Here is a 23,889-nt window from a genome sequence, read left to right as displayed (position 1 = left end):
ACTGCTCCTAACACTTTTTGACCCAAAGGGCTCTATTGAGGGTTAAAATGCTTTATGAATAACTTTTATCTTTACTTGGATCTTCTCTTTCATTTCAGGGGGAAATGCCCACATTCTAAGAATTTTCTCAGAATTACATCACTAGGGGAAACTCTTTGGACTAAAAATCTTTATGAATACAAGCCCAGGTTTTAAACACACAGAGTTATTTAGGATCCTTCACAATTTACAAGGTGTTTGTGAGTAAACAAGACGATATTTCACATGATGTAAAATTTATTACAGTTTTGCCACTCAGGTGTACAAAAGCATAGAAACACATAGAAGGCCTAAAAAAATGAAATGATTTGTGATAAATAAAATAAAAAATAATAACTTTCCTTAATGCTCCATGTTACTAAATTATATTCCTGTTTCTTTTCCATCATCTGAGCTGTAGTTTCCCAGAGAGCCTTGCTGAAATCGGTACAGGTGCAACACAAGATCTCGAATCTCCTCACGCTTCTTACGTACTTTCTGTCGTGGAAACCAAGACTCTAGCTTCAGTGGAAGGTCAAAGTGCACTACAGGATCCTGCAAAAATAGAAAGCCCATGTACAGTACATTTATTTGCTCCCATTCATTAACCAAGAACAGCAGATGAGCAAATGTCTATGTAATTAAAATGTGTGTTTACCTGTAAAAAGCTTTCTGCATACTGCAGTAAATAAAGACCACAGTCACTACTGTTGTCTTGCAGGGGAACTCTGCAGTGGGATCCCACCATCCACTCTGCACTAAAGTCTCGATGTCCACCTCTTTTTACCTCCCACTCCGCCTGCAGATACCTAAACACACAAATAGGAAAAAAACAGTATGTAAAAATATATAAATGTTTTTAATTCTCAAACACAAATCTCGAACAGGTTTTCTGAACACTAAAATTTATTTAAAGCTTTGAAATCTTTTAGCCTAAGCAGTGTGTAACTTACCAAAATGTTGAGAAGAATGGGTCTTAATTCAAATTCAATTCACTCAGGAGTACCACAGGGTTTAGTTCTAGGTTCTTTACTGTATTGAACCTTTTTAGTATAAATTTAGTCACAAAAAACTGTCTAATTCAAAACCCTCGAGCCTAGAGTTATTAGCTATTGCTACTGCCATTCCTAGTAAACAGAATATATAAAATCACAGAGCACTTTATTAGCAATGCTACACTAATACTACGCAAAGCATCACACCTTCCTCTCAAAACAAATTCTTCATGGCATTGATTCCATGTTAGGAAAATTCCGATGAGATTCTGGTCCATGTTTAGATGATTGCGTCATTAAATTCCTGCAGATTGTTCAGCTGCATATTCATGCTGTGAATCTCCTGTTCTACCACATCCCAAAGATCACTGAACTCATTGTCACGTTCATGAGACCAGTTTCAGATGATTTTTGCTTTGATATGATACGGTGCATCATCATGCTGGAAGCAGCCATTAGAAGATGTTAAACTGGATGGAATTCCTCCCCATTCTGATGGCTGATTACATCACCTGACATTACCTGAAGCTGCTAATCTTATCTGCATGATTTTATGCACTGCACTGCTGCCACACAGTTGGCTGATTAGACAATTGCATGAATGAGCAGATGTACGGGTGTTCCTAATAAAGTGCTCAGTGAGAATATCCTAGAGCTCTGATTTAGAATAGTTGTGTTAATTATTTAAATAGAGATGCAATACCAAGTCCTTTTGTCTCATGATTAAAAAGTGAACCGGCTAATCAGACGATGATAAAGACACTTACTCGCGCAGGAGCTTGAAGATACGCTCGTGAACAGACAGCTTCAGGGAGTCCATAATGAGAATGCAGGGTCTGCAGATATGTCAGTGACACATTTATTACCTGTATTAATACATTTTATTCTAAAGTAGCGTTAAATTCTCCACGTTATCATTGCTAAAGTAGCAACTAATTTGCTAGGTACGAGACTGGTATTAGATTAGATTAGATTAGATTCAACTTTATTGTCATTACACATGTACAAGTACAAGGCATCGAAATGCAGTTTAGGTCTAACCAGAGTGCAATAGTAGCAAGTGCAGGATATACAGTGTTTACAAGATTTAAATAAGTTAAATAAAGTGGTAATATGGAAGTATTTTACAGATGTGTGTGTACTATGAACATAATATACAGATTTACTGAAATTTACAGAAGGATATGTGCTGTATCCAAATATATGGCTATTCTTATAAACAGTAATTTACAGATGTGTATATATGGTGAATAATCTGCATAATCTAAGATAAAAAAATACTTATGTTTTTTATTTATTTGAGTAATATTTCTTAATTCATCAACAGAAAAAAATACATAACAAAAATAAAAGCCACATGTATTTAACATTAAAGGTGCCCTGCCACACGTATTTCATTACTTTTGTGGTAATGTCTGAAGTTTACCATGAACTCTGTAACATTTTTTTGTGGAAATAATTCCTTGGTTACCTTGTTTCAAGCCATTCTAGTGTGGTATAGAAATCCTGCAGGAGGACTCAGCTCTTGCGCCAGTTCTCATGAATATTCAAATGAGCTATGCTGCTTGGCTCCGATTGGCTAACCGCTAGGACATGAGAGCATGACTATTCATTCACCCAGCGCAATAAGTAGCCTAGGCTAGAGGAAATTTGTTCACAATCACCTTGAATTGCGGCAGAATGGCTTCTTCACAAGCCCGTTGACGTTCAGCCATCCTTGCTGTAAAGGAAACTCACTGAGCTACACGAATTCTGGGGGCGCGGTCTCAAGTGGGAGAGCTCATGAATAGTAATGAGCTCAATCATTACTACGTCACACTGAGCAGCTTTTCCAACTGACCTGATTTCTCTCCTTATTTCTTTTAAGTGGCTAGAACTGACCCAACACAAACACGACACAACACAAACACATATGGACCTAACACATATAAAAAAATCCAAGCAAAAACGGTTTTGTGTGGAAGGGCACCTTTAATGGAAAGTAAACGTAGACCTCCACATAGTGGTAGGCTGCACCATGTCAAAACTTATGGTAAAAAAAAAACACAAAGTCTCACACATACCTCTTACAGACAGTCTGTCGTTGGCAGGTATTTTCTGTGCAGGTCTAAAGATGTATGGTGAAAGTGTTCAGCATATCAACACGCACATATTATACAGTAGGAAAACATGACATACTTTTGTATTAAATATTTCAGGCACTTACTGGTGGACCAGGAGCAGAAACAGACCTTGAAGAGTTTTCATCTATGGTGAAAAAGGAAACGTTTGCCATTAATGTACGATAATAAACAAAAAGAAAACACAGATAATGCTTAATAAATATCATTCATTCAGAATGAACCTGAATTTGTGTCTCCATCACCATGCTGAGATTCACTCTGAACGGTGGAATCACTGGAGTTTTCAGTCCCATCATGATCTGAGACATGGCCTCCTCTCTCCACGTACTGTGGCTCATCCAGCCCGGGGAAACACACAACTACTAGGTACCAGTGAGCTCTACAATAACAAACATGACAAAAGTCAGCAAATTATCTATGATATTACAGCTAATTTAATACAAATAGACAGAAATCTCATGCAAGCAAAAGAAGCTGTGCATGATCCTTTAATATCTACGCAGAATTTTACTCACTCTTGATTGACAGGCACAAACAGGAAGTCCTTCTCGAATATGTCCACATGACGTGTCCATGTCCTTACCCGCTGGTGCCTCCTGAGCTGGGCTCTAAAACACACACAAAGACAATTCTGCATGCAGATACACACAAATGAACCAAATCATCTGGCTTATTTCCATAAAAATAGCTTGGGCTGCGTTCACTCATAATACAGCATAATAACAACATCATCACTGAGGGTTCTTGTTCTTATAAGCTGCAGTCTGACTGGTCAAGGAATGAAAATATATATTTGTGTTATTCAGTACTTTTCTGAAAGCTGTAATCCAGTTCAAGATTTGTGGTTTTCTGCCCTTTCCACCAACTTCTTCGCCCACTTACGGTGTGCTGGTGCTGTCTTCATTAGCGTTGTCACGCCGTGTGAGCTGCTTGTAAAAGAAGCTACTAAAAATGTGAGATCTTCTCACTGAAGCACGAGGTGCCTTCTGTACCAGCAGATACCTACAACATACACAAACACATGTACAGATGAGTGCAAAAGTTTACATCCCCTTACTTTGAAATGACCAAAAAACATTTTTATAAATGCTCATTTGTTCATCCTTAACCAACAAAAGCAACAAAAAAAAGTTCCAGGATTGTATAAAAAGTGGTAGTGAAATAATGGAAAATTATACCACAATCTAATCTTATTCCAAAGCTTATTTGGTTTGTTCACATGCTCTTTAGAATATTCCAAGTGTGCTGCTTTCTCCAAAATTTCAGACTTGTGTAGACTGAGCTCGACTGTACAGAGGTGGACTTTTATTCCACTTGCCTCTAAGAACCTTTTCCAGGTCCCCTGCTGTTTGTTTTGGATTTTTTTCGTAGCTCTCAAGCATGTTTCCTAGCAGCTCTTTCAGGTTATTTGTCTTGGTCTTCCATACCTTGGGAGAGTTATTATGTTTCTTCCATTTCTGTATTATGGTCTTCACAGTCGGTGCTTGTTTCCCTAAATGCTTTTTTATGACCCTCTCCAGCTTTATGAAAGTTTACCAATTTCATTTTGAGGTCTTCTGATAGCTGCTTTTCTGATCTCTCTGCTGTTTGTGAGTTCTCCTGGAGATCTACTAACTTGCAAATATAAAATTCACCTAATTTTACAAATGAAAGTTTAATACTAGAGGGTTTATCAAAAGGGGATATAAGGTCTTGAGCTTGCTATAAAAGATCAATTTGGAGCTATTTTAACATTAAGGCCATAGCATAAAAGCTTTTAAATGATTATGGGAGGCTATTTTAAAGGTGAACTGTACACCTACAGTGGGGCTCGAAAATTTGTATTAATGTGCATAAAGAAGCCAAGAAAAGATGGAAAAAAAAATCTCCAAAAGGCATCAAATTACAGATTAGACATTCTTATAATATGTCAAAAAAAAGTTAGATTTTATTTCCATCATTTACACTTTTAAAATAACAGAAAACAAAAAAATGGTGTCTGCAAAAGTTTGGGCACCCTGCAGCGTTTATAGCATGCACCACCCCCTTTGGAAAGCTGAGACCTGACAGTGTCATGGATTGTTCTCAATCATCGTCTGGAAAGACCAGGTTTTAAATGCCCAGACTCATCTGACCTTGCCCCAACAATCAGCATCATGGGTTCTTCTAAGCAGTTGTCTAGAAAACTGAAACTGAAAATAGTTGACGCTCACAAAGCAGGAGAAGGCTTTAAGAAGATAGCAAAGCATTTTCAGATGCCTATATCCTCTGTTTGGAATGTAATTAAGAAATGGCAGTCATCAGGAACAGTGGAAGTTAAAGCAAGATCTGGAAGACCAAGAAAAATATCAGACAGGACAGCTCGCAGGATTGTGAGAAAAGCAAGTCAAAACCCACGTTTGACTACACAATCCGTCCAGAAAGATCTGGCAGACACTGGAGTTGAGGTACACCATTGCACTATAAAGAGATACTTGTACAAATATGGTCTTCATGAAAGAGTCATCAGAAAAAAACCTCTTCTACGTCCTCACGACAAAAATCAGCGTTTGAAGTTTGCAAATGAACATATAGACAAGCCTGATGCATTTTGGAAACAAGTTCTGTGGACCGATGAGGTTAAAATAGAACTTTTTGGCCGGAATGAGCAAAGGTACGTTTGGAGAAGAAAGGGCACAGAATTTAATGAAACGAACCTTTGTCCAACTGTTAAGCATGGGGGTGGATCAATCATGCTTTGGGGTTGTATTGCAGCCAGTGGCACAGGGAACATTTCACGAGTAGAAGGAAAAATGGATTCAATAAAATTTCAGCAAATTTTGGAACGCTAACTTGATGTCATCTGTGAAGAAGCTGAAGTTAAAGGGAGGATGGCTTCTACAAATGGATAATGATCCTAAACACACCTCAAAATCCACGGTGGATTACATCAAGAGGCGTAAACTGAAGGTTTTGTCATGGCCTTCACAATCTCCTGACCTCAGCATAATTGAAAATCTATGGATAGACCTTAAAAGAGCAGTGTGTGACAGACAGCCCAGAAATCTCAAAGAACCGGAAGACTTTTGTAAGGAAGAATGAGCGAAGATACCTCAAACAAGAACTGAAAGACTCTTGGCTGGCTACAAAAAGTGTTTACAAGCTGTGATTCTTGCCAAAGGGGGCAGTACAAGGTATTAACTGTGCAGGGTGCCCAACCTTTTGCAGACGCTATTTTTTTTGTTTTCTGTTATTTTGAAAGAGTAAATGATGGAAATAAAATCTAACTTTTTTTGACATATTATAAGAATGTCTAATCTGTAATTTGATGCCTTTTGGAGATTTTTCCATCTTCTTTATGCACATTAATACTAATTTTTACCTGGGGTGCCCAAACTTTCGAGCCCCACTGTATGGGAAGCAGTTTTTTTAACGTTCAATCTGGGTCTAAACAAGATTCAAAATTGTGCACTCAGCTGCACAATGATTTATTAACACAGGTTGCAAACAGTTATATTTTAAAGTAGCGCACATGTTGTGTCTCAACATACAATAATGATACAGGACATTTTCACAATCTAAATGTGCATTAGAATTAGCAGTGCGTTTGGGTCCAAACTGTGATGTGAATGCAGCATCTTACTTGAGGTAGAAATCGATGATGACATCGTTGAGGAACTCTCCGCTATCTAAGCACTCCAGGTCTTCAGTTGTCACAGTTAGGGCTCCTTTGGATGGTGGTGGAGGAAACTGGATCAACCTGAAATAAGATAGAATCAACCGGCTCAATGTTTAAGGAAACATCTATTCCATATTCTCTGCAAAATCAGGAGCAAAGCTTACCACACTTACAAACATGGTTTATGGTTTAAGTCAGCGGTGTCCAATCTTATCCACAATGAGCTGGTGTGGGTGCAGGTTTTCATTCCAAAACCAGCAGAACCCACACCTGATTCCACCTGTTTAATCAGTTGTTCTTGGCTTTTAGTAGACTCTGGTGTGGCTTCTGCTTGGTTGGAATGAAAACCTGCACCCACACCAGCCCTTTCTGGATAAGATTGGACGCCGCTGGTTTAAGTAAACAATTTCACATTACATACATTTCTTCATCATGATATGGTGGTACAGCAATGAGCTCTAAAATCCAAGACTGAAAAAATTGACTAATGATAAAGTAGCAGACATTGACTCTGTGGTATGTTGGTTACAGGTGGTTACAGTTGGACTGTGTACCTTCGTGCAGGACCACAGTGCCGGTATGGAGTCCAATCTGTTCCAGGTTTATGCACCAAGGACACACTGTAAGCACCCGGACCTCTGCTTTGACACAAGGTGTAGACACTGGAGTTTGGCTGACCATCTGAATCCTGGACCTACACACACAATGCAATGATTTTTGTTTAATCTGCACAATTAAGATTTGATGCAGCTTCTGCTAAAGCGCTTTCTTTAATGTTTCATAAGGTAGATAACATTTATAGTGGATCTTGGTTTTAAATCTCATATATATATATATATATATATATATATATATATATATATATATATATATATATATATATATATATATATATATATATATATCCGAAGGATTATTTGCATTTATTTTTAATATTTTATGGTACATCAAATCTCCCATGTAGCTGAGAGAAAATGCTAAATAAGGTGATAAATAGTTTAAGTATTAAATGTGATAAAATGTACTAATATAATAATTTGGTGCTGCCTGTATAAACAATACCACAAAAGGCACAGGCGCATCACACACCTTAGTCGAGGTTGTAGTTGTGCTAGCTGGTGCTGGCGCAGTCCCGGACTCACACGAGACAGCATGTGTGACTGCCCTGGGAAGCAACAGTTGGAGGATGTGTGAGTCTGGGCTGTTCTGCAGAACCTTCAGACTGTCAGGGTGTGTCAGCGGGGACAGAAGCTCAGCATTTCCAAGTTTGAGACCTACTATGTCCATTATAGAGGCAAGCAAAGCACCCTGTACTCCATTCAAGGGTTCACATACACAGAGTGCAACACATGTGCTACCCTCACCTTCAGCACAGAGCAAGACAGGAGAGAGAAAAAACATGGGGTGGAGTGTATGAACAAACTGCGGAGTGTATAAACACACTGATTTATACTATTCCAAACACTTCATGTAACAACTGTCTGTCTATTTTAGACATCTTTAAGCAGTATGGCTGACTCACATGGGTGTGTCCCAGGCTGAAAGACAAACAATTCGCCGGACAGGTGTCGTGCTTGAACTTCAGCCAGCCATAAGACAAGGACAGATGAAGGCGGCACTTCATTTTCTTTAGCTAAACGACTGTCCCGCACCAAATGCCCATCCCAAACACTGTACTTGCGTACATGTGCTGTCGCCAGGGAAGCTTTTACCTCAGAACCTGAAGGATCTACATAGGAAATGAAACATAAAAGATATAACACATCTTAACTTGCACCAGTTTCCACAGCTCTCAAACACTTACATGCTCCATAAATTGGTTCCACAAATAAATGTTAACTCTTTAAAACAATTGAAGAGTTTAATGAGATACAGTGTGACTCCTGCAACGCCCAATTCTTCAAACCGCTATTGAATACACGAGTACAAACGTGTTGAGAAATTTGTCTCAAACACCTTATATACCTTTAAATGAAATGGTGATCTTATCGTCTGTGATCTACAAAAGAGAGAATAGAATATTTTTAAATAAAGCAAATAAATATAGTTATAAATACAGAACTAAATCTGAGCCAATTTGTATATATGTAGAAAAATGTTGTACAGCTATTAGTCACACCTTTACAAGGCCATTAGTCACAGCACTGAGGCTTCCCATGTAGAGGGCAGAGAACTGAAGCTCCATCATCGGACAACCACTTAGTGCAGAGGCCTCAAAGCTGGAATCCTAAACAGGACACAGCAAAAATGACACAAACCATTACCATGTATATTGGTCAATTTAGGGTGATTCCCTTTTCCAATGAAAGGCATGTGAACACCTTTAATAAACGATTCCTAACTAATAAAGGAAAGGAAAAAAAAACACCCGAGATAAGTCAGAGACCTAGAAGTAAGTGGTATATTTGAGCTTGTGTCACTGTTCAGTTAGTACATCAAAACACCAGTTTATTCCCCAGTGGCTTTTTTCAGATGATGTCTCCTCACTGGACCGAATAATTTAAGCACTCTTTGCTCTGAAGCTCAATCTCTGCACGCACGCTGGAGTTTGTTTGTATGTACGTCACAAAGATTCCTGAAGTGACTGATGTTTGTAGCTGGCACAGTATTGTCTGTGTTGTTTATTTTAAGAGACAATAAAATCCTGGATCCCAACAAGCTGACTGTTAACTAATTGTTCTCTTTTGTAAAGGTACTGCCTTTCATTTGTATTACTATTTGGGAATGGGAAGACTGTCATTCCTTGCACGAAACTTACTAAAGTGACGTTATTTGCTTTAATCTTCATGATTTTATTCAACAATGTGAGCATTTAAAACATTATTGGCTCAGCCCTTGTTTTGAGAATGAGAGAGTATTACAGCCAGTTCTTAAGATCGACACATATGGGATTTAATAGAACATGGCACATGATCCTAACATCCCACACCCAAGGCACAATGTTTGTGGGGAGTTGGAGAGCTGAATGTGCTGCAGCACCACCTACTTTTCAGATAGTGGAACTGCTCAAGAATAATACACTGTTCTGCACAGTTACATCGTGCTGGTTGGAGGGTTTAAAATATATAACGTGTTTTACTAAGAAATGAATACTATTAGTTAGTAGAAATTTTTTATATATTTTGGTTAAAACAGTTAAGATGAGAGATCAGAAATCTGATAAAGATCTGACAGAGACGTTTCCTATAACGGCAAGTATAGAGTGAAGAATTGCGCAAAGTGCCACTTTCAGCCAACTCCAACCAGTTCCAAGCAGGTTCTTTGCATTCGTCAGACAGGTAGGTTTCTCTTGTGGAAACAGCTTGTGAAAGGAGACTTCATGTGATGGAAATGTTTAGAGAGCTTAAAAAAAATCATGTTATAATTAATGTATAAAATATTGAACAGCCCTATCAAATTGAAGAGCGCTATCCGGCTGTTTTCTGCTTAATTTCTGAGAGGATATGTGACCGCAATGCCCACCTGGCTGTTCAAATCACAGGGCTGCATATGTGCATCTGGGATCTTTTTCCTCTCCATAGCTTGTACAGGATTTTGCTGCCTGTGTGGGTCTTTGTCTCCCTCTGGTGCTTGGGATTGTAATGTCCCACCAACCTCCTCATCCTCTTCCTCCTCACTGGAAAGAACAACTGACAGCCAAAAGAAGGTGAAACACTCTCGACACATGCGTACGATATTGAAGAATCAGTAATCCAGACTACTGCAACATTGAAAATGCTGGAACGTGTACAAATCTCTACTCATCACAGTTTATATTAAAATGATTGGCAAAAATTAGTTAGGAGTCGAGTCGAGTCGAGGAGGTGTCTGCAGAAGATATAAAGAGGCATCTAATAAAAACTTCATTCATTTTTTATAAAGATTTGTGCCTGCTGTTGGGATCTCACTCACTCGGTTCAATTGTTTGCGGTTTAGAGGCCCGTCTAACTTCCACAAACTCCGAATCAAGGAGCTGCTCATCCGCACATCCTGCCGTTTCACTGGATTTGGGTGTGACTTTTCCATCAGGCAACTGACACTCAGATGCCCCTGTGGACAGGCATAGGACGCTTCGTCTGGCTCCGCCCCCTTCATCTACCACTTCTCCGTTCTGGTGCAGAGGCTCTGCTTCCTCTTCACTCTCCTGTTCAATCTCTACCTCTTCCTCTGCACATTCTTGTGCTTCATTTTTGCTAGTACTTTGCTAGAGAAACAGAACAAAATTAGACTAAACTAAGGATCTTGACACACCGACCTGAATAAATGAAATCTTTACCACTGAAGCTATTTGAACCATGCACAAACTGAGGACTTTGGATATGTGTTGAATGCTGTTAGATAAAACTTGTTGGAGAATACACACAGAATACAGTATTGTTTAACTTCTGCTGCTTTGCTTATCATTTAGGGTTTCATAACATATCCAACCAGAGAATAAAACAAACTGATTTCGCTCATCACCTGAAAACCGCTCATTGTGTCTCTGTTTCAGCCACAATTCTCTGTGCCTACCCTCCCTTCCAAATGTGCTGTCACTGATATGTCACTAACCAAAGAATACAGTTATTTCAGAAGCTCTCAGTTCCACTTCACGGAATCAGGTATGCTAAAGCAAAAGAAGAACCAAACAGTACAAAACAATTGACTCCACAACATCCACAACAGAGAACCACTTCTTAGCTCCAGGAGGACGGATAAGCTTGCAATCTACAGAGCAGTGGCTTTTAAAATTGCTGCAATCAATAGTCCAAAATAAATAAATAAATAAATAAATGAAATAAATGAATGAATGAATGTATCATACACTCTGAGCACTTTATTAGGAACACTGTACTCAAACTGGGTAGGTCCTGCACTTTGTTTTCAAAACAGCCTCAGTTATTCATGGCCTGCATTCCAAAGGTTTTTGAAAACGAATGGTGCAATTACAGCATTTGTTTATTAGCACTTTGATGCTGTGAATCTCCTGTTCTACCACGTTCTAATGGTTATCTACTGGATTCAGGTCAAGGCACTTAAAAGATCACTGAAGGACACCAAGCTCATGGTCATGTTCATGAAACCAGTCAGAGACGACTTTTGCTTTGTGACATAGTGCATCATCGTGCTAGAAGTATAGCCAATAATAGGGAACTGGGGTAAATTGAAGAGATGCACATGGTCAGCAATATTGCTCAAATATCCCTGGTCAGGCCCTCGGAGCTTGTGCTACAGAGCTGGCTGATGTACTCACTTCCATCTTCAACCTCTAACTCAGTCAGAGCACCATACCCACCTGCTTCAAGAACACAACCCCCTTCCCAAGAAGAGCCTCTCGACCGGCCAGAACGATTACAGACCAGTAGCACTCAATCCAATCATCGTAAAGTTTTGAGAGAGTGGTGCTGGCCTATATTTAGAGCAGCATACCGGACACATTGGACCACCTGCAGTACGCATAAAGGCCCAACAGGTCCACCTCAGATGCCATTGCTGCTGCCCTCCATATTTTCCTTCCTCATCTGGAAGATAAAGACACCTACATCAGGATGCTCTTTATTGACTACAGTTCATCCCCCATAAACTCACACACAAACCGTCTACACTAGGACTACACCCATCACTCTGCGACTGGCTTCTCTGCTTTCTGATTGGCAGACCGCAGTCTGACAGAATTGGACAACATCATCCTGAAGGATGGCTCACCGGCGGGGAGGAAGCGGCCTTCAGGAGGGAGGTGGCCAGTCTTGTGACATGGTGTGAGGACAAGAACCTCACCCTCAACACAGACAAATGGCTGAGGAACTTTGACATGCCACTTAAGATCAGCTGTGTTATTGAGAGTGTCTTAACCAACTGCATCATGGTGTGGTATGGCAGCACTACTATGCGGGACCGCAAACATTTGCAGAGAGTGGTGAAGACTGCTGAGAAGACCATCAGTACTCCACTGCCTCTCTACAGACCATTTACCACCGCAGAGTCCACAGGAGAGCTGCCTCCATTCTTAACTACCTCAACCATCCCCAACATAGACTGTTTACACTCCTACCCTCAGGACGGAGGTACAGGAGTGTGAAATGCAGGACCTCCAGACTAAGGGACTCCTTCTTTCCCTTAGCATTTAGACTCTTAAACGGGTAGCTAGAAGACACAGACTAGTTTTATCCATCTCATAGATCAGCTGAACTAAATTGCTCCTCCTCGTATTGCACATTTATTATTATTACTGCTGTTACATCAAGTAGCTGCATCTCACTGCATACTGTTAATTTTCTATCATTAACATTGTGCAAATTGAATGAAAATTGAACTGTGGATAATGTTAATCCATATTTCTATATTTTTTTTATTCACAAACTATGTTCGTATTTGTGTGTATGTGTTTGATTTTTACTTTTTTTACATAGTTTTATTTGTACTTGTCAGGCATTCACTGTGGACAGCAAAGAATGAATTTCATTGTACTGGGAAACTTGTTTCCTTACTGTGCATATGACAATAAACGCTTTAAATCTTAGATCTTAAAATCTTAATAGTCTCTGGCATTCAAGCACTGATTGGTATTAACAAACCCAATTTTGGTGAGTCTGTGCCCACTGCAGCCTAAGCTTTCTGTTCTAAGCTGACAGAAGTGGAACCTGATGTAGACCGTCTGCTGTTGGTGTCCATCTGCCTCAAGCTTTGACATGCTGTGCAGTCTGATCTGCTTTTTCAGCTTAACATAAATTGTACAGAGTGGTTATCTGAGATACTACAGCCTTTTCGACCAGCTCCAACCAGTCTGGCTATTCTGTAGTGGGCTCTCTCATCAACAAGGTGTTTTTGTCCACAGAACTGGAAGGTTTTTTCTCTATCGCACCACTCTGAGTAAACCCTAAAGACCCAGTTATAGTAACTCTCATTCCAGCCCATCTGTCTTCAGGCCACAGTCAAAATCACTGAGATCACATTTTCCTCGTTCAGATTTTTGATGTGATCGTTATCCGAAACCACTGAACCGTATCTGATTTGTGCATTGCTCTGCTGCTGCACAAATAGCTGATCAGATAATTGCATGAAATGGCAGGAGTTCCTAATGAAGTGCTTCATGAGTGTATGCTCATAAAATAAATCTATGCCGAGAGCAACCGTTGAATTTGTTTCAGGAAAAGAAAATCTGAGACTCTTTCATTTAGAGAATGTGTTTTATGTTACAAATTATTAGGAAACCTCACCTGGCTGGGAACTGCTTCACTTTCGGAGTCTTGGTAATCTGTTCTGAGAAAGCCACTTGGCTGCTTATCTTTTGATGAAGTGTGTGTGGCTGTGATTAAGCTGACAAACGTAGGCCTCGGGGAGTAGCTTTCCTCAACTGGACTTAACTCATCCTCTGTGGTGTCAGATGATTTTTTGTGTTCAAGCAACATATTCTGACTTTCTTTGCATGGTGCGGAGACACGTTCTTTAAGTGAACAGGATCCTTCCTCATCGGATGCAGAATGTTTTGTTTGCTTTAGTGAACTGTTGAATCTTTTGCATTTTTTGGCTGGTGGAGATTGGACTTCTTTGGAAAGGTGCATAACATTTTCCTCAGCATGTGCAGAATCATTCAAATTAGAAGATGTACAGCTGGTAAGTTTGAAAGGTGAAAACTTAGTTTGGTCCTTACAAGGTACATTAGCTCTCCTTCTGGTTGTGCTGTGCTCTGCTGAGTGTCTTTTCTCGCTCCACCTCTCCCGTGATCCCTTTTTAAGAGATGAATGTATCTTACAACTCTTACAGCTACTCAGGTATCTCTGTCCCTCTTCTGTCTGGAGAACGTCCATCAAGATCACTTTCAACTGTCGACTAAAACAACAGGAAATGAATATAAATATACAAATGCTGACCTTCCGGACTGGGGCACAAAACAGCAAATGCATGAAATATTCAGGCCTCACAGGTATAAAATGTCAGTAACATAATCACAATTCTAGATGTACAAAGTATAATGTTAAGTCTTAATGCACAAATTAATCAGTGTTAAAAACATGACAGTACAGTTATCTCTCAACACACAACGTATTCATAACTATTGTAATAACTTGCATATATAAACAGTTCCCTACATCATGGATATACAAAACAATGTGACAAAAATAACCTTTAACCTTTTTTAACAAACTGAGCTGTCATGGCATTCCCTCATTTTTTTAACCTATGAAAGTCTGGGGAAGCGAAAAATCTCTTCAGTTAATAATTAAAATAAGTAAACGCACGTGTGTATTCAGATGCGCTCTACAACATCATACTCTAAACAAAAATATTTATTAAATGAATTACTCGGCCAAACACTGCTGTCTGTTTATCTTGCTCAGCCAATGAGCACATGACTATATGAGATAGGTGAGCTAATGATAAGTGATCGCGCACGTGTGTGTGTGTCTGTGAGCACACTCTACAGCTCCTTAAATGAACAGGAATGGGAGGTAAAGAAAGCTAGCATAAAAATGATAACTGGACATCAATGTGTTTGAGACAGATAACATACACAGCGCTCTCATATTCACAGCTATGAATAACAGCAAACAACATTAAGTTTCAGTACATTTCTTTTTTTTAGCCTACTGTAAAATATCTAACAAGAGCTAGTACATGGCTTGAAAGTAACTGTTTAAAAAAAAACTTGCACAAAGGGATACACATACACCAATAATCAAAGCAAAGACACTGTGACTGCTTCCAGAGGGCATAACAATTTATGTGAAAGGAAATAATTTGTGTTTAAGTGTGTGTGTCATAACTTTGTGATCAAACTTCACAATCATAGCCATTTGAAACGTAACTCGATCTAGTTACAAAGCTCTGTCATGAAGCTTTAGTGATCCCCCGTGCACAAAAAGACCCCACACTTTTTCACAATTTGTAGTGTAACAACCTGGAACTGACGTGAACTTGACTGAGATTATACATTGTTAATAAACACACTACTAGGTAATGGACACATTTTGCATGCATCTTCACTTATGCTCACAGACACTGAGTATACAAGCCAAAATACTGACTTCACACTCTTGTGTGGTTGCCACAATCTACATATTTCTGCCGAGATGTTCTGCAGAGTAGCAAATAATTGAGGCCGCTTTTAAGTGTAAGAACATGTTTGTTACCTCTTAATGTCCAACTTAGCTGAAACATTCTGGTATTGTTCATCAGTTTGTCTCCCATTATGGCGATGGTCTGACTCAGATGACGCTCCATTGGCTGCTAGCTGTGTCCAATGGATCTAACAAATGCAAATATATATCATGATAACATGAAATCACAATAACTTCAATGATTGCTGTAACATACACTCACTGAGCACTTTATTAGGTGCTATTCATTCATTCTGATGATTATCTAATCCGCCAACTGTGTGGCAGCGGTAATCATGTAGATATGGCCGGCAGCTTCAAGTAATGTTCACATCAACCATCAAAATAGAGCAAAAATGTGATCTCTTGAACCTGACTATAGCATGATTTTTTGGTGCGAGAAAGATTGGTTTGAGGACAGAAACACCTTGATGATGAGAAAGGTTGGAGGAGAATGTCCAGACAGGAAAGGCAGCAGTATCTCAAATAACCACTCTGTAAAATTGTGGTAAGCAGAAAAGCATCTTAAAGGGCACAACAACATGAATCCATGGATCCAACCTGTCTTGTGTCAACAGTCGTGGCTGGTGGAGGTGGTGTTATAGTGAGGGGAATGATTTCTTACCACACTTTAGGTCTGTTATTACAGTCAGTCGTCACTTAAATGCGACAGTCAATTTGGGTATTTTTGCTGAGCATGTAAATCTCTTCATAACATGCACCGTGTCACAACAGGAAAGTCGTTCCAAACTGGATTCATGAACATGACAATAGTTCAGTGTACTTCAGTGATCTTCTCAGTCATCAGATAAGAATCCAGTAGATCACCTTTGCGATAAAGTGAAAGTGCTCCTACAATATCTATTATTTGATACAATCATCTCAACATGGATCAGAATTCAAAGGAATGTTTCCAACATCTTGTGGAATCCATGCTATGAAGAACTGAGGATGTTTTGAAAGAAAAGGGAGGCTTTACCTAGTATTATTGCAGTTTACCTAACAAAGTGCCCTATAAGGATATCATCAGTGCTACAGTTGCAGTACAGCTACAAATACAATATGCAGCTTTTGTAGCTTCCCTTTTTATCTTCCTCACCTTGTGGAGCTTTTTGCAACGTTTTGCCATATCCGCATCTGCATATTCATCCATGGCTACTTTTCTCTCGTGGATTTTCAGTGGATTTCCAATCTGACAAACAAAAACAAACATTTCCAATGGTAATAAGTCACTAATATTGAGAATTTCTTTAAAACATCATAAAAAGTAGTTAATGTTCACATTCGGGGGCACGGTGGCTTAGTGGTTAGCACGTTCGCCTCACACCTCCAGGGTCGGGGTTCGATTCCCGCCTCCACCTTGTGTGTGTGGAGTTTGCATGTTCTCCCCGTGCCTCGGGGGTTTCCTCCGGGTACTCCGGTTTTCTCCCCCGGTCCAAAGACATGCATGGTAGGTTGATTGGCATCTCTGGAAAATTGTCCCTAGTGTGTGGTTGCGTGAGTGAATGAGTGTGTGTGTGTGTGCCCTGCGATGGGTTGGCACTCCGTCCAGGGTGTATCCTGCCTTGATGCCCGATGACGCCTGAGATAGGCACAGGCTCCCCGTGACCCGAGGTAGTTCGGATAAGCGGTAGAAGATGAATGAATGAATGAATGAATGTTCACATTCCCATTTGGATAAACACTACAGAGTATCTGGTCTAGGTCTACAGATTCATGAACAACTTTGATGTCTAATGGTCAGTTAATTACATTTCATTTCATACAATACTACCACTGACATACTTTGGATTTTTATACTGCAGCTCATGCTGTACATGCAGTTCCTCTATCGAGAATACTTTCACCATAATTTATTGTCTGTATTTATTATCATCTTGTGTCACTGTGTAGCATATAGTACATCATGGAGAACCATGTTTGAAGGGAACAATAGAGCAAAAAAAAAAACCTGCAGGGATGCACCAATCTGATACTAGCCTGAAAAACTGGATCGGTAATGGATGAGTTTTGACATATTTTGTGGCATAAGCATGTATAACATTTACTGACATGACAAATTGTCTTAAGGCACCTGCCATAATTATGTTTCAAAACAAATGTTTGCAGATACTCGATTCAAGAGAAACTGAGTTTTGATCATGGGTTTACTTTAAAAATATAACATTTATATTAGTGCATTCATACAAATGCCACTTCTTCATTCATAAAATTGCAATGATCACAGTTCAACTATTCTGTAACAATCACATGGCAGTACAAAGCTTGACTTTAGTTATTTGTAGGTATTATCTCTGTTTTATCTCACAATGGAGCTTCACTTCTGCTGGTCAGGTTCCTCTGGATGCGTATGAATCTTCCAAACCAACAGAAAAACATTTTACAAAAAAGTGCGTACCTGACAGTTGTCAAGTTTTCCCCTCTGTGTGATTGTCAGAGCTTTCCTGTGGTCCACAGGGACAACTCCACCGTCAGTTATAGGAGAGAGATGACCTTTTTCATGAGGCATTGTGGCTGACAGCTTAATTACTCCTTAAGCTGTAGAAGCAGAGATGACCAGAACAGGTTACCAGACATGTTACAAGACAGGTTATCAGACATGTATGCTTTCTTTCAGCCCCACAGAGATATAAACTTCTCTTCTTAAAGTGATTTCCAGACTGTTTACATTACATACAACTACACACATGCTGCAGATATACAGTACTGTGCAAAAGTTTCAGGCAGGTTTGAAAAAATGCTGTAAACAAAGACTGCTTTCAAAAATGGAAGTGTTAAACATTTATTTTCATAAATGAACAAAATGCAGTGAATGAACAAAAGAGAAAACTAAATCAAATCAATATTTGGTGTGACCACCCTTTGCCTTCAAAACAGCAGCAATTCTTCTAGGTACACTTGCAAACAGTTTTTGAAGGAACTCTGCTGGTAGGTTATTCCAAACATCTTGTAGAACTACAAGATCTTCTGTGTAATCCCAGACACACTGGATGATGTTGAGACCAGGGCTCTGTGGGGGCCATGCCATCACTTCCAGTACTTCCTGTTCTTCTTTACGCTAAAGATAGTTCTTAATGACTTTGGCTGTATGTTTGGGGTCGTTGTCCTGCTGCAGAATAAATTTGGGGCCAATCATACGCCTCTCTGATGGTATTGCATGATGGATAAGTATCTGCCTGTATTTCTCAGCATTGAAAACACCATTAATCCTGACCAAATCTCCAACTCCATTTGCAGAAATGCAGCGCCAAATGTTCAAGGAACCTCCACCATGCTTCACTGTTGCCTGAAGACACTCATTATTGTATCGCTCTCCAGCCCGTCGAAGAACAAACTGTCTTTTGTTACAGCCAAATATTTCAAACTTTGACTCATCAGACCAGAGCACCTGCTGCCATTTTTCAGCACCGAAGTTCCTATGTTTTCGTGCATACTTGAGTCGCTTGGCCTTGTTCCCACGTCGGAGGTATGGCTTTTTGTCTGCAACTCTTCCATGAAGACCACTTCTGGCCAGACTTCTCCAGATAGTAGATGGGTGTACCTGGATCCCACTGGTTTCTGCCAGTTCTGAGCTGATGGCACTGCCTGACATCTTCCGATTTCGAAGGGTAATAAACTTGATGTGTCTTTCATCTGCTGCACTAAGTTTCCTTGGCCGACCACTGCGTCTACGATCCTCAACGTTGCCCGTTTCTTTGTGCCTCTTCAAAAGAGCTTGAACAGCACATTTTGAAACTCCAGTCTGCTTTGAAATCTTTGTCTGGGAGAGAAATTGTTGATGCAGTATAACTACCTTGTGTCTTGTTGCTGTGCTCAATCTTGCCATGACATGAAACTGTCTTTCACAACCTCACCTTGGTAGCAGAGTTTGGCTGTTCCTCACACAGTATTAAGCCTCCTACACAGCGGTTTCTGTTTCAGTTCATGACTGGGTTTCAACCTACGTGTTACTTTGATGATCATTAGCACCTGTTTGGTATAATTGGTTGATCATACATCTGACTATAATCCTACAAAATCCCTGACTTTGTGCAAGTGTACCTATAAGAATTGATGCTGGTTTGAAGGCAAAAGGTAGTAACACCAAATATTGATTTGATTTAGATTTTTCTTTTGTTTGCTCACTTTGCATTTTGTAACTTGACAGAAATAAACAAACAGTCATTATTTATATTTCTGAAAGCATTCTTTGTTTACAGCATTTTTTTCACACCTGCCTGAATCTTTTGCACAGTACTGTACAAATAATAAATGTTTACATTGCATCCACTTGTAGCTAATCTACTGCTGCTTCCGACAACAATAATATTATTGTTGTTGGTTTTATTATTATGTTTGGAATAAAACCTAAACTACGTGGCCAACACAAGCAGTACAAAGAAGCCAATATAGAAAATAAACAAACAAGTAAATACATGTAGAAACAGACCGCTCATTTTCTCTCTAATTGTCTGTGAACACAGTAAGTTTTCGTTATTTAGCATGAAAGCTAACAGGCTAATAAATTCAATATTATACACTTTCAGCTTTTATATTTTATCTCGTACTCACTTTGCGGGCGAAAAGACTGCTATATACAGGAATACACGATTAAAAAAACAATAAAAAACATAAATAAAACGGACAAATTAAAACTCCACTGATAAAAGAGCCATTTACACTCTTGTCTGAGCGCACGTCTTTTTTCCTGAATAAAAACTTCCTCTATAAACCGGAAGTCGTAATGATTCTGAGCTCTAGTGGTGAACGTTATTTTTACATACCCGTATTCTGAAAAGTACCGCCTTCCAAACGTCAATTGGTTGAAACTCATACACACCCGTTGATTCATTGGTTGAAACTTAGATCTATTACTTGATTGGATAAGAAAGCTGATAGTATTGCGTAGCAACCATGCGCATAAAATGGGTGGGAAATTAAAAAAGACGAGAGAAATGCTTGAAAAAAAGTGTGTTTGTATTGTTGCCTCTATGGAATGATGACGCAAATCGAAAAGCTATATACAAGTTATAAAATTTATTATTATATATTAAAAATTATTATATATTATTATATTAAAAATTATATATTATTTGGTTTTTCCACAAACTACACAGCTCGAATCACATACAAATGATCAGACCCTGAGCTTATTATATAAACACTTTAAAAAAAAAAAAGCAAAACACTTTGATTTGAAACAAATTTATTTTTTCACCCAATATATGAATATTTGATGCAATAGACAATTCCATCCCTACTGTTTTTAACAGGTTTTACTGTAAATGCTAAGAAATGTGTATACATACAACAGCAATGTTTATCAAGAAGATATTCAATATAAATATTACAGCTATAGGAAAATTTCAGATCTGAACTGTCTCTGAGTCAGAGGTTGATGAACAGACCTTCACACTCTACAGCTGAGAGAGAGAGAGAGAGAGAGAGAGAGAGAGAGAGAGAGAGAGAGAGAGAGAGAGAGAGAGAGAGAGAGAGAGAGAGAGAGAGAGAGAGAGAGAGAGGCAGGCACTGACAGCATCCATCAGTCACGCAAGGCAATCCGGGTTGATAAAGTTTGTTTTTCCCCATGAATGTGTTCAAAAGAAATATATATCAGTATTAAGTAATAATGTATCAGCCCAATAATTAAAAGGTTTGACCACATTTTAACTTTTTTTTAAATCCAATTAAGGAATTTTTAATAAGTGAAATGTAAAATGTTTGTATTTTATTGGACACACTTTAGATATAATTTGGAAATTCCCAGACCTTGATCATTCTGGTCAGACACTTGTAGAATATAACATACATTTGCATGAATTTGATACTAGCACTGTTTTTTTTCTCCTTTTTCTATAGACCCAAGTAGGACTTGTAGATTCCCATTATAAATAAATGGTTAGCACTCTTAGTGCAAATATGCAACTTGAAACTGAGTCTGCATAAGTTGAGGACAATGTTGTTTTGTTACACAAGGAATGTTGCTTTATTCTCTAGCACCCAGAACCAGCGTGACCTTTAACCTCAGGAGCCATGTTTCTGCACTGCAGTGTCTGTGGTAGGCACACACACTGCACCATCATCTGGAGATGACGTCCCCTCTGCTGTTAACCACTTCTGACTCTGTTGCTTATTATCTGAAACACAAACACATTATCTGTCAATGTTACTTTTTACTTTCATCAGAGTTCCTAAACATTTTACATCTATTGCTCATCTCAGACTCAGATGTGTGTCAAAAACACACAGACACACAGAACCACACACACAATTAGAAATGTGATATTTTCACTGTTACTCAATGTTATAGACCAACATACAATATGAAAAAAGACCTGATCTTAAAAACTGTATGTAAACAACAGATGGACACAATTAGAGCCATAGAATACCAACATTTATGCCTTCTGGCTTTGCAAAAGATTCTCCTGATAAAATAATAAGTGATAAGATCTAGGTAGTAATTGTCAATTTTCATCTAATCTTGTAAATTTCAAATAAAATATAAGCAGTGGGAACTACAGTACATATACTATAATTTCATCATTATACCAGAATAACCATATTTCTCCATTTTATGACTACCGTGGTATTTCCATGACACTATATCGATTCAAAAGTGTTTGAAAAAGTGGACTATATATATATTTCCAGCTGTTATAAGACATCTTGGAAACCTGTTGCACCTAAATACAGCAAATACAACCGCACAAGACCACCAAAGTTTATGCATCAGATACCTACAGTACAATGTCTATCCTTGCTCTGCTCACTATTCCATCCTACATAACCTCCAATGTTCATGCGTCATTGTCAGGTCACGTGATGTGATCCCCTGGTACTATATACGTTCCTACCTCACTATCCGAACACCTTGAGACTCGAACAGAACCCACCTTGTGCCCGGTTTCATAGCGTGCGCACAGGCTGAGCGTTTTGTTCGGTACCACGGACAGCGGAAGCGATCTTCCGCGCCACGTAGGCACCAGCTGAAAGGACAGATCACACACATTATTTATTACCTGTGAACACTGATATTGTATAACAGGTCTATGGGACACCAATTCATTTTGGTTCATTCACAGGTTAATGAAAAACTTTGCCCAGACTTAATCATGTCTACACAGAATTGTTTTGTTATTATTTATTATAATAATATTTTGTATATATACTAAAATTATATAATATAATATGTATTATTAAATTATATAAACATTTATTAATTCACTATTTATTATTGTATAATATATACAAATGTTATTGTATAAAATTGACTAATACACTACAAATTTTCTGAACTAAAATTAATGTCTTTCTAACTATGAAATATAACTATGGCTTTTTAAAAGACCGGTCAGTATTTACTATAAAATTAGTAACTCAAATACTTTTTTTTTTTGTAATTATTTGATGAATAAATATGTTTAATGTTTTAAAAAGGGGCTCACCTTTTATCAGAAGTCATACCATTCTGGACACGCTTTAAAAACGCCTGTTATACAGAATGTAAAGAAAATAAACCGATAATAATAAAGGTCGCTTGTTGTGGTCTTGTTAACTTCCGTGTTGTCGACACACTTGTTTGTTATGGAACTGAACTGATGCACGTGTTCTTCCTTACAGCCAATCGCTATAGGACACGAAATTCAGCACAAAAAGTCAGTAGATTTCTCCTTAAAAATCTGAACACAAGCTGCTTCCAAAGATCATATATGCAGTTATTTAAAGCATTTTAATAATTCGCTAAATAAGCCACATTGTCAGTTTTTGTTAATATACAATTATGTAATCAACATGTTTAATACAGAACGTGTCCACAAGATGTCATTGTTCTGCAACGTCCCCAAATGTCACCAGGTCATGACTAGCATTTTTTAAATATATTTTTTGTATATGTATTACGTTTTTCTAATGCTTTAAGAGAATAGATTGCTAAAAGAAAGTGTGCATTTGTTTAGTTTCAGTAACTGCTTTACCCTGGTCAAGGTTACAGGGAACACGCCTGCACGCACGCACATTACGCACGCTTTCAATCTCAGGGTCAATTTAAAACAATGTGTGGATTATAAATTATTCATCAA

The 23,889-nt window shown here is 38.6% G+C and overlaps 1 protein-coding gene and 1 long non-coding RNA gene across 3 annotated transcripts; both read right to left on the bottom strand.

The window, feature by feature from the left end:
- Positions 1 to 258: 258 nt before the first annotated feature.
- senp7 (SUMO specific peptidase 7) lies at positions 259 to 20,533 on the bottom strand. 2 transcript variants are annotated; one of them, XM_060875994.1, is made up of 21 exons: positions 20,381 to 20,533; positions 18,228 to 18,367; positions 16,929 to 17,021; positions 15,863 to 15,978; positions 13,949 to 14,561; positions 10,665 to 10,956; positions 10,236 to 10,402; positions 8,893 to 9,000; positions 8,739 to 8,772; positions 8,296 to 8,502; positions 7,863 to 8,137; positions 7,328 to 7,467; positions 6,738 to 6,854; positions 4,019 to 4,138; positions 3,652 to 3,744; positions 3,358 to 3,515; positions 3,220 to 3,260; positions 3,077 to 3,120; positions 1,781 to 1,849; positions 677 to 827; positions 259 to 573 (listed from the first exon to the last, which is right to left on the bottom strand). In XM_060875994.1, the coding sequence occupies exons 2-21, from the start codon at positions 18,336 to 18,338 to the stop codon at positions 403 to 405; spliced, it is 3,120 nt and encodes a 1,039-aa protein (XP_060731977.1). In that variant the 5' UTR covers positions 18,339 to 18,367; positions 20,381 to 20,533; the 3' UTR covers positions 259 to 402. The 2 variants fall into 2 exon arrangements, with proteins under 2 accessions (XP_060731977.1, XP_060731978.1); XM_060875995.1 differs by having other exon boundaries at positions 18,228 to 18,363; positions 20,372 to 20,522.
- A 464-nt stretch (positions 20,534 to 20,997) lies between these two features.
- Positions 20,998 to 23,415, bottom strand: LOC132849957 (uncharacterized). The gene is made up of 3 exons (XR_009648947.1): positions 23,257 to 23,415; positions 22,705 to 22,797; positions 20,998 to 21,945 (listed from the first exon to the last, which is right to left on the bottom strand). It is a non-coding gene; the product is annotated as an uncharacterized LOC132849957 (long non-coding RNA).
- Between the last annotated feature and the right edge of the window lie 474 nt (positions 23,416 to 23,889).

The sequence above is a fragment of the Tachysurus vachellii genome, chromosome 8, assembly GCF_030014155.1.
Source record: "Tachysurus vachellii isolate PV-2020 chromosome 8, HZAU_Pvac_v1, whole genome shotgun sequence".
Taxonomy (NCBI): Eukaryota; Metazoa; Chordata; class Actinopteri; order Siluriformes; family Bagridae; genus Tachysurus; species Tachysurus vachellii.
The sequence above is the reverse complement of the archived record's forward strand: the minus strand, read 5'-3'. Positions and strand labels throughout refer to the sequence as shown.

What these genes read in the sequence shown, in the direction of transcription:
- senp7 (XM_060875994.1), bottom strand. Translation starts at nt 18,338, where the DNA reads ATGCCTCATGAAAAAGGTCATCTCTCTCCTATAACTGACGGTGGAGTT. An exon ending in GCTAAGTTGGACATTAAGAG is followed by an intron (nt 14,562 to 15,862) that starts GTAACAAACATG and finishes CTGTTGTTTTAG; the next exon opens with TCGACAGTTGAAAGTGATCT. An exon ending in TTTGTGCCTGTCAATCAAGA is followed by an intron (nt 3,516 to 3,651) that starts GTGAGTAAAATT and finishes TTGTTATTGTAG; the next exon opens with AGCTCACTGGTACCTAGTAG.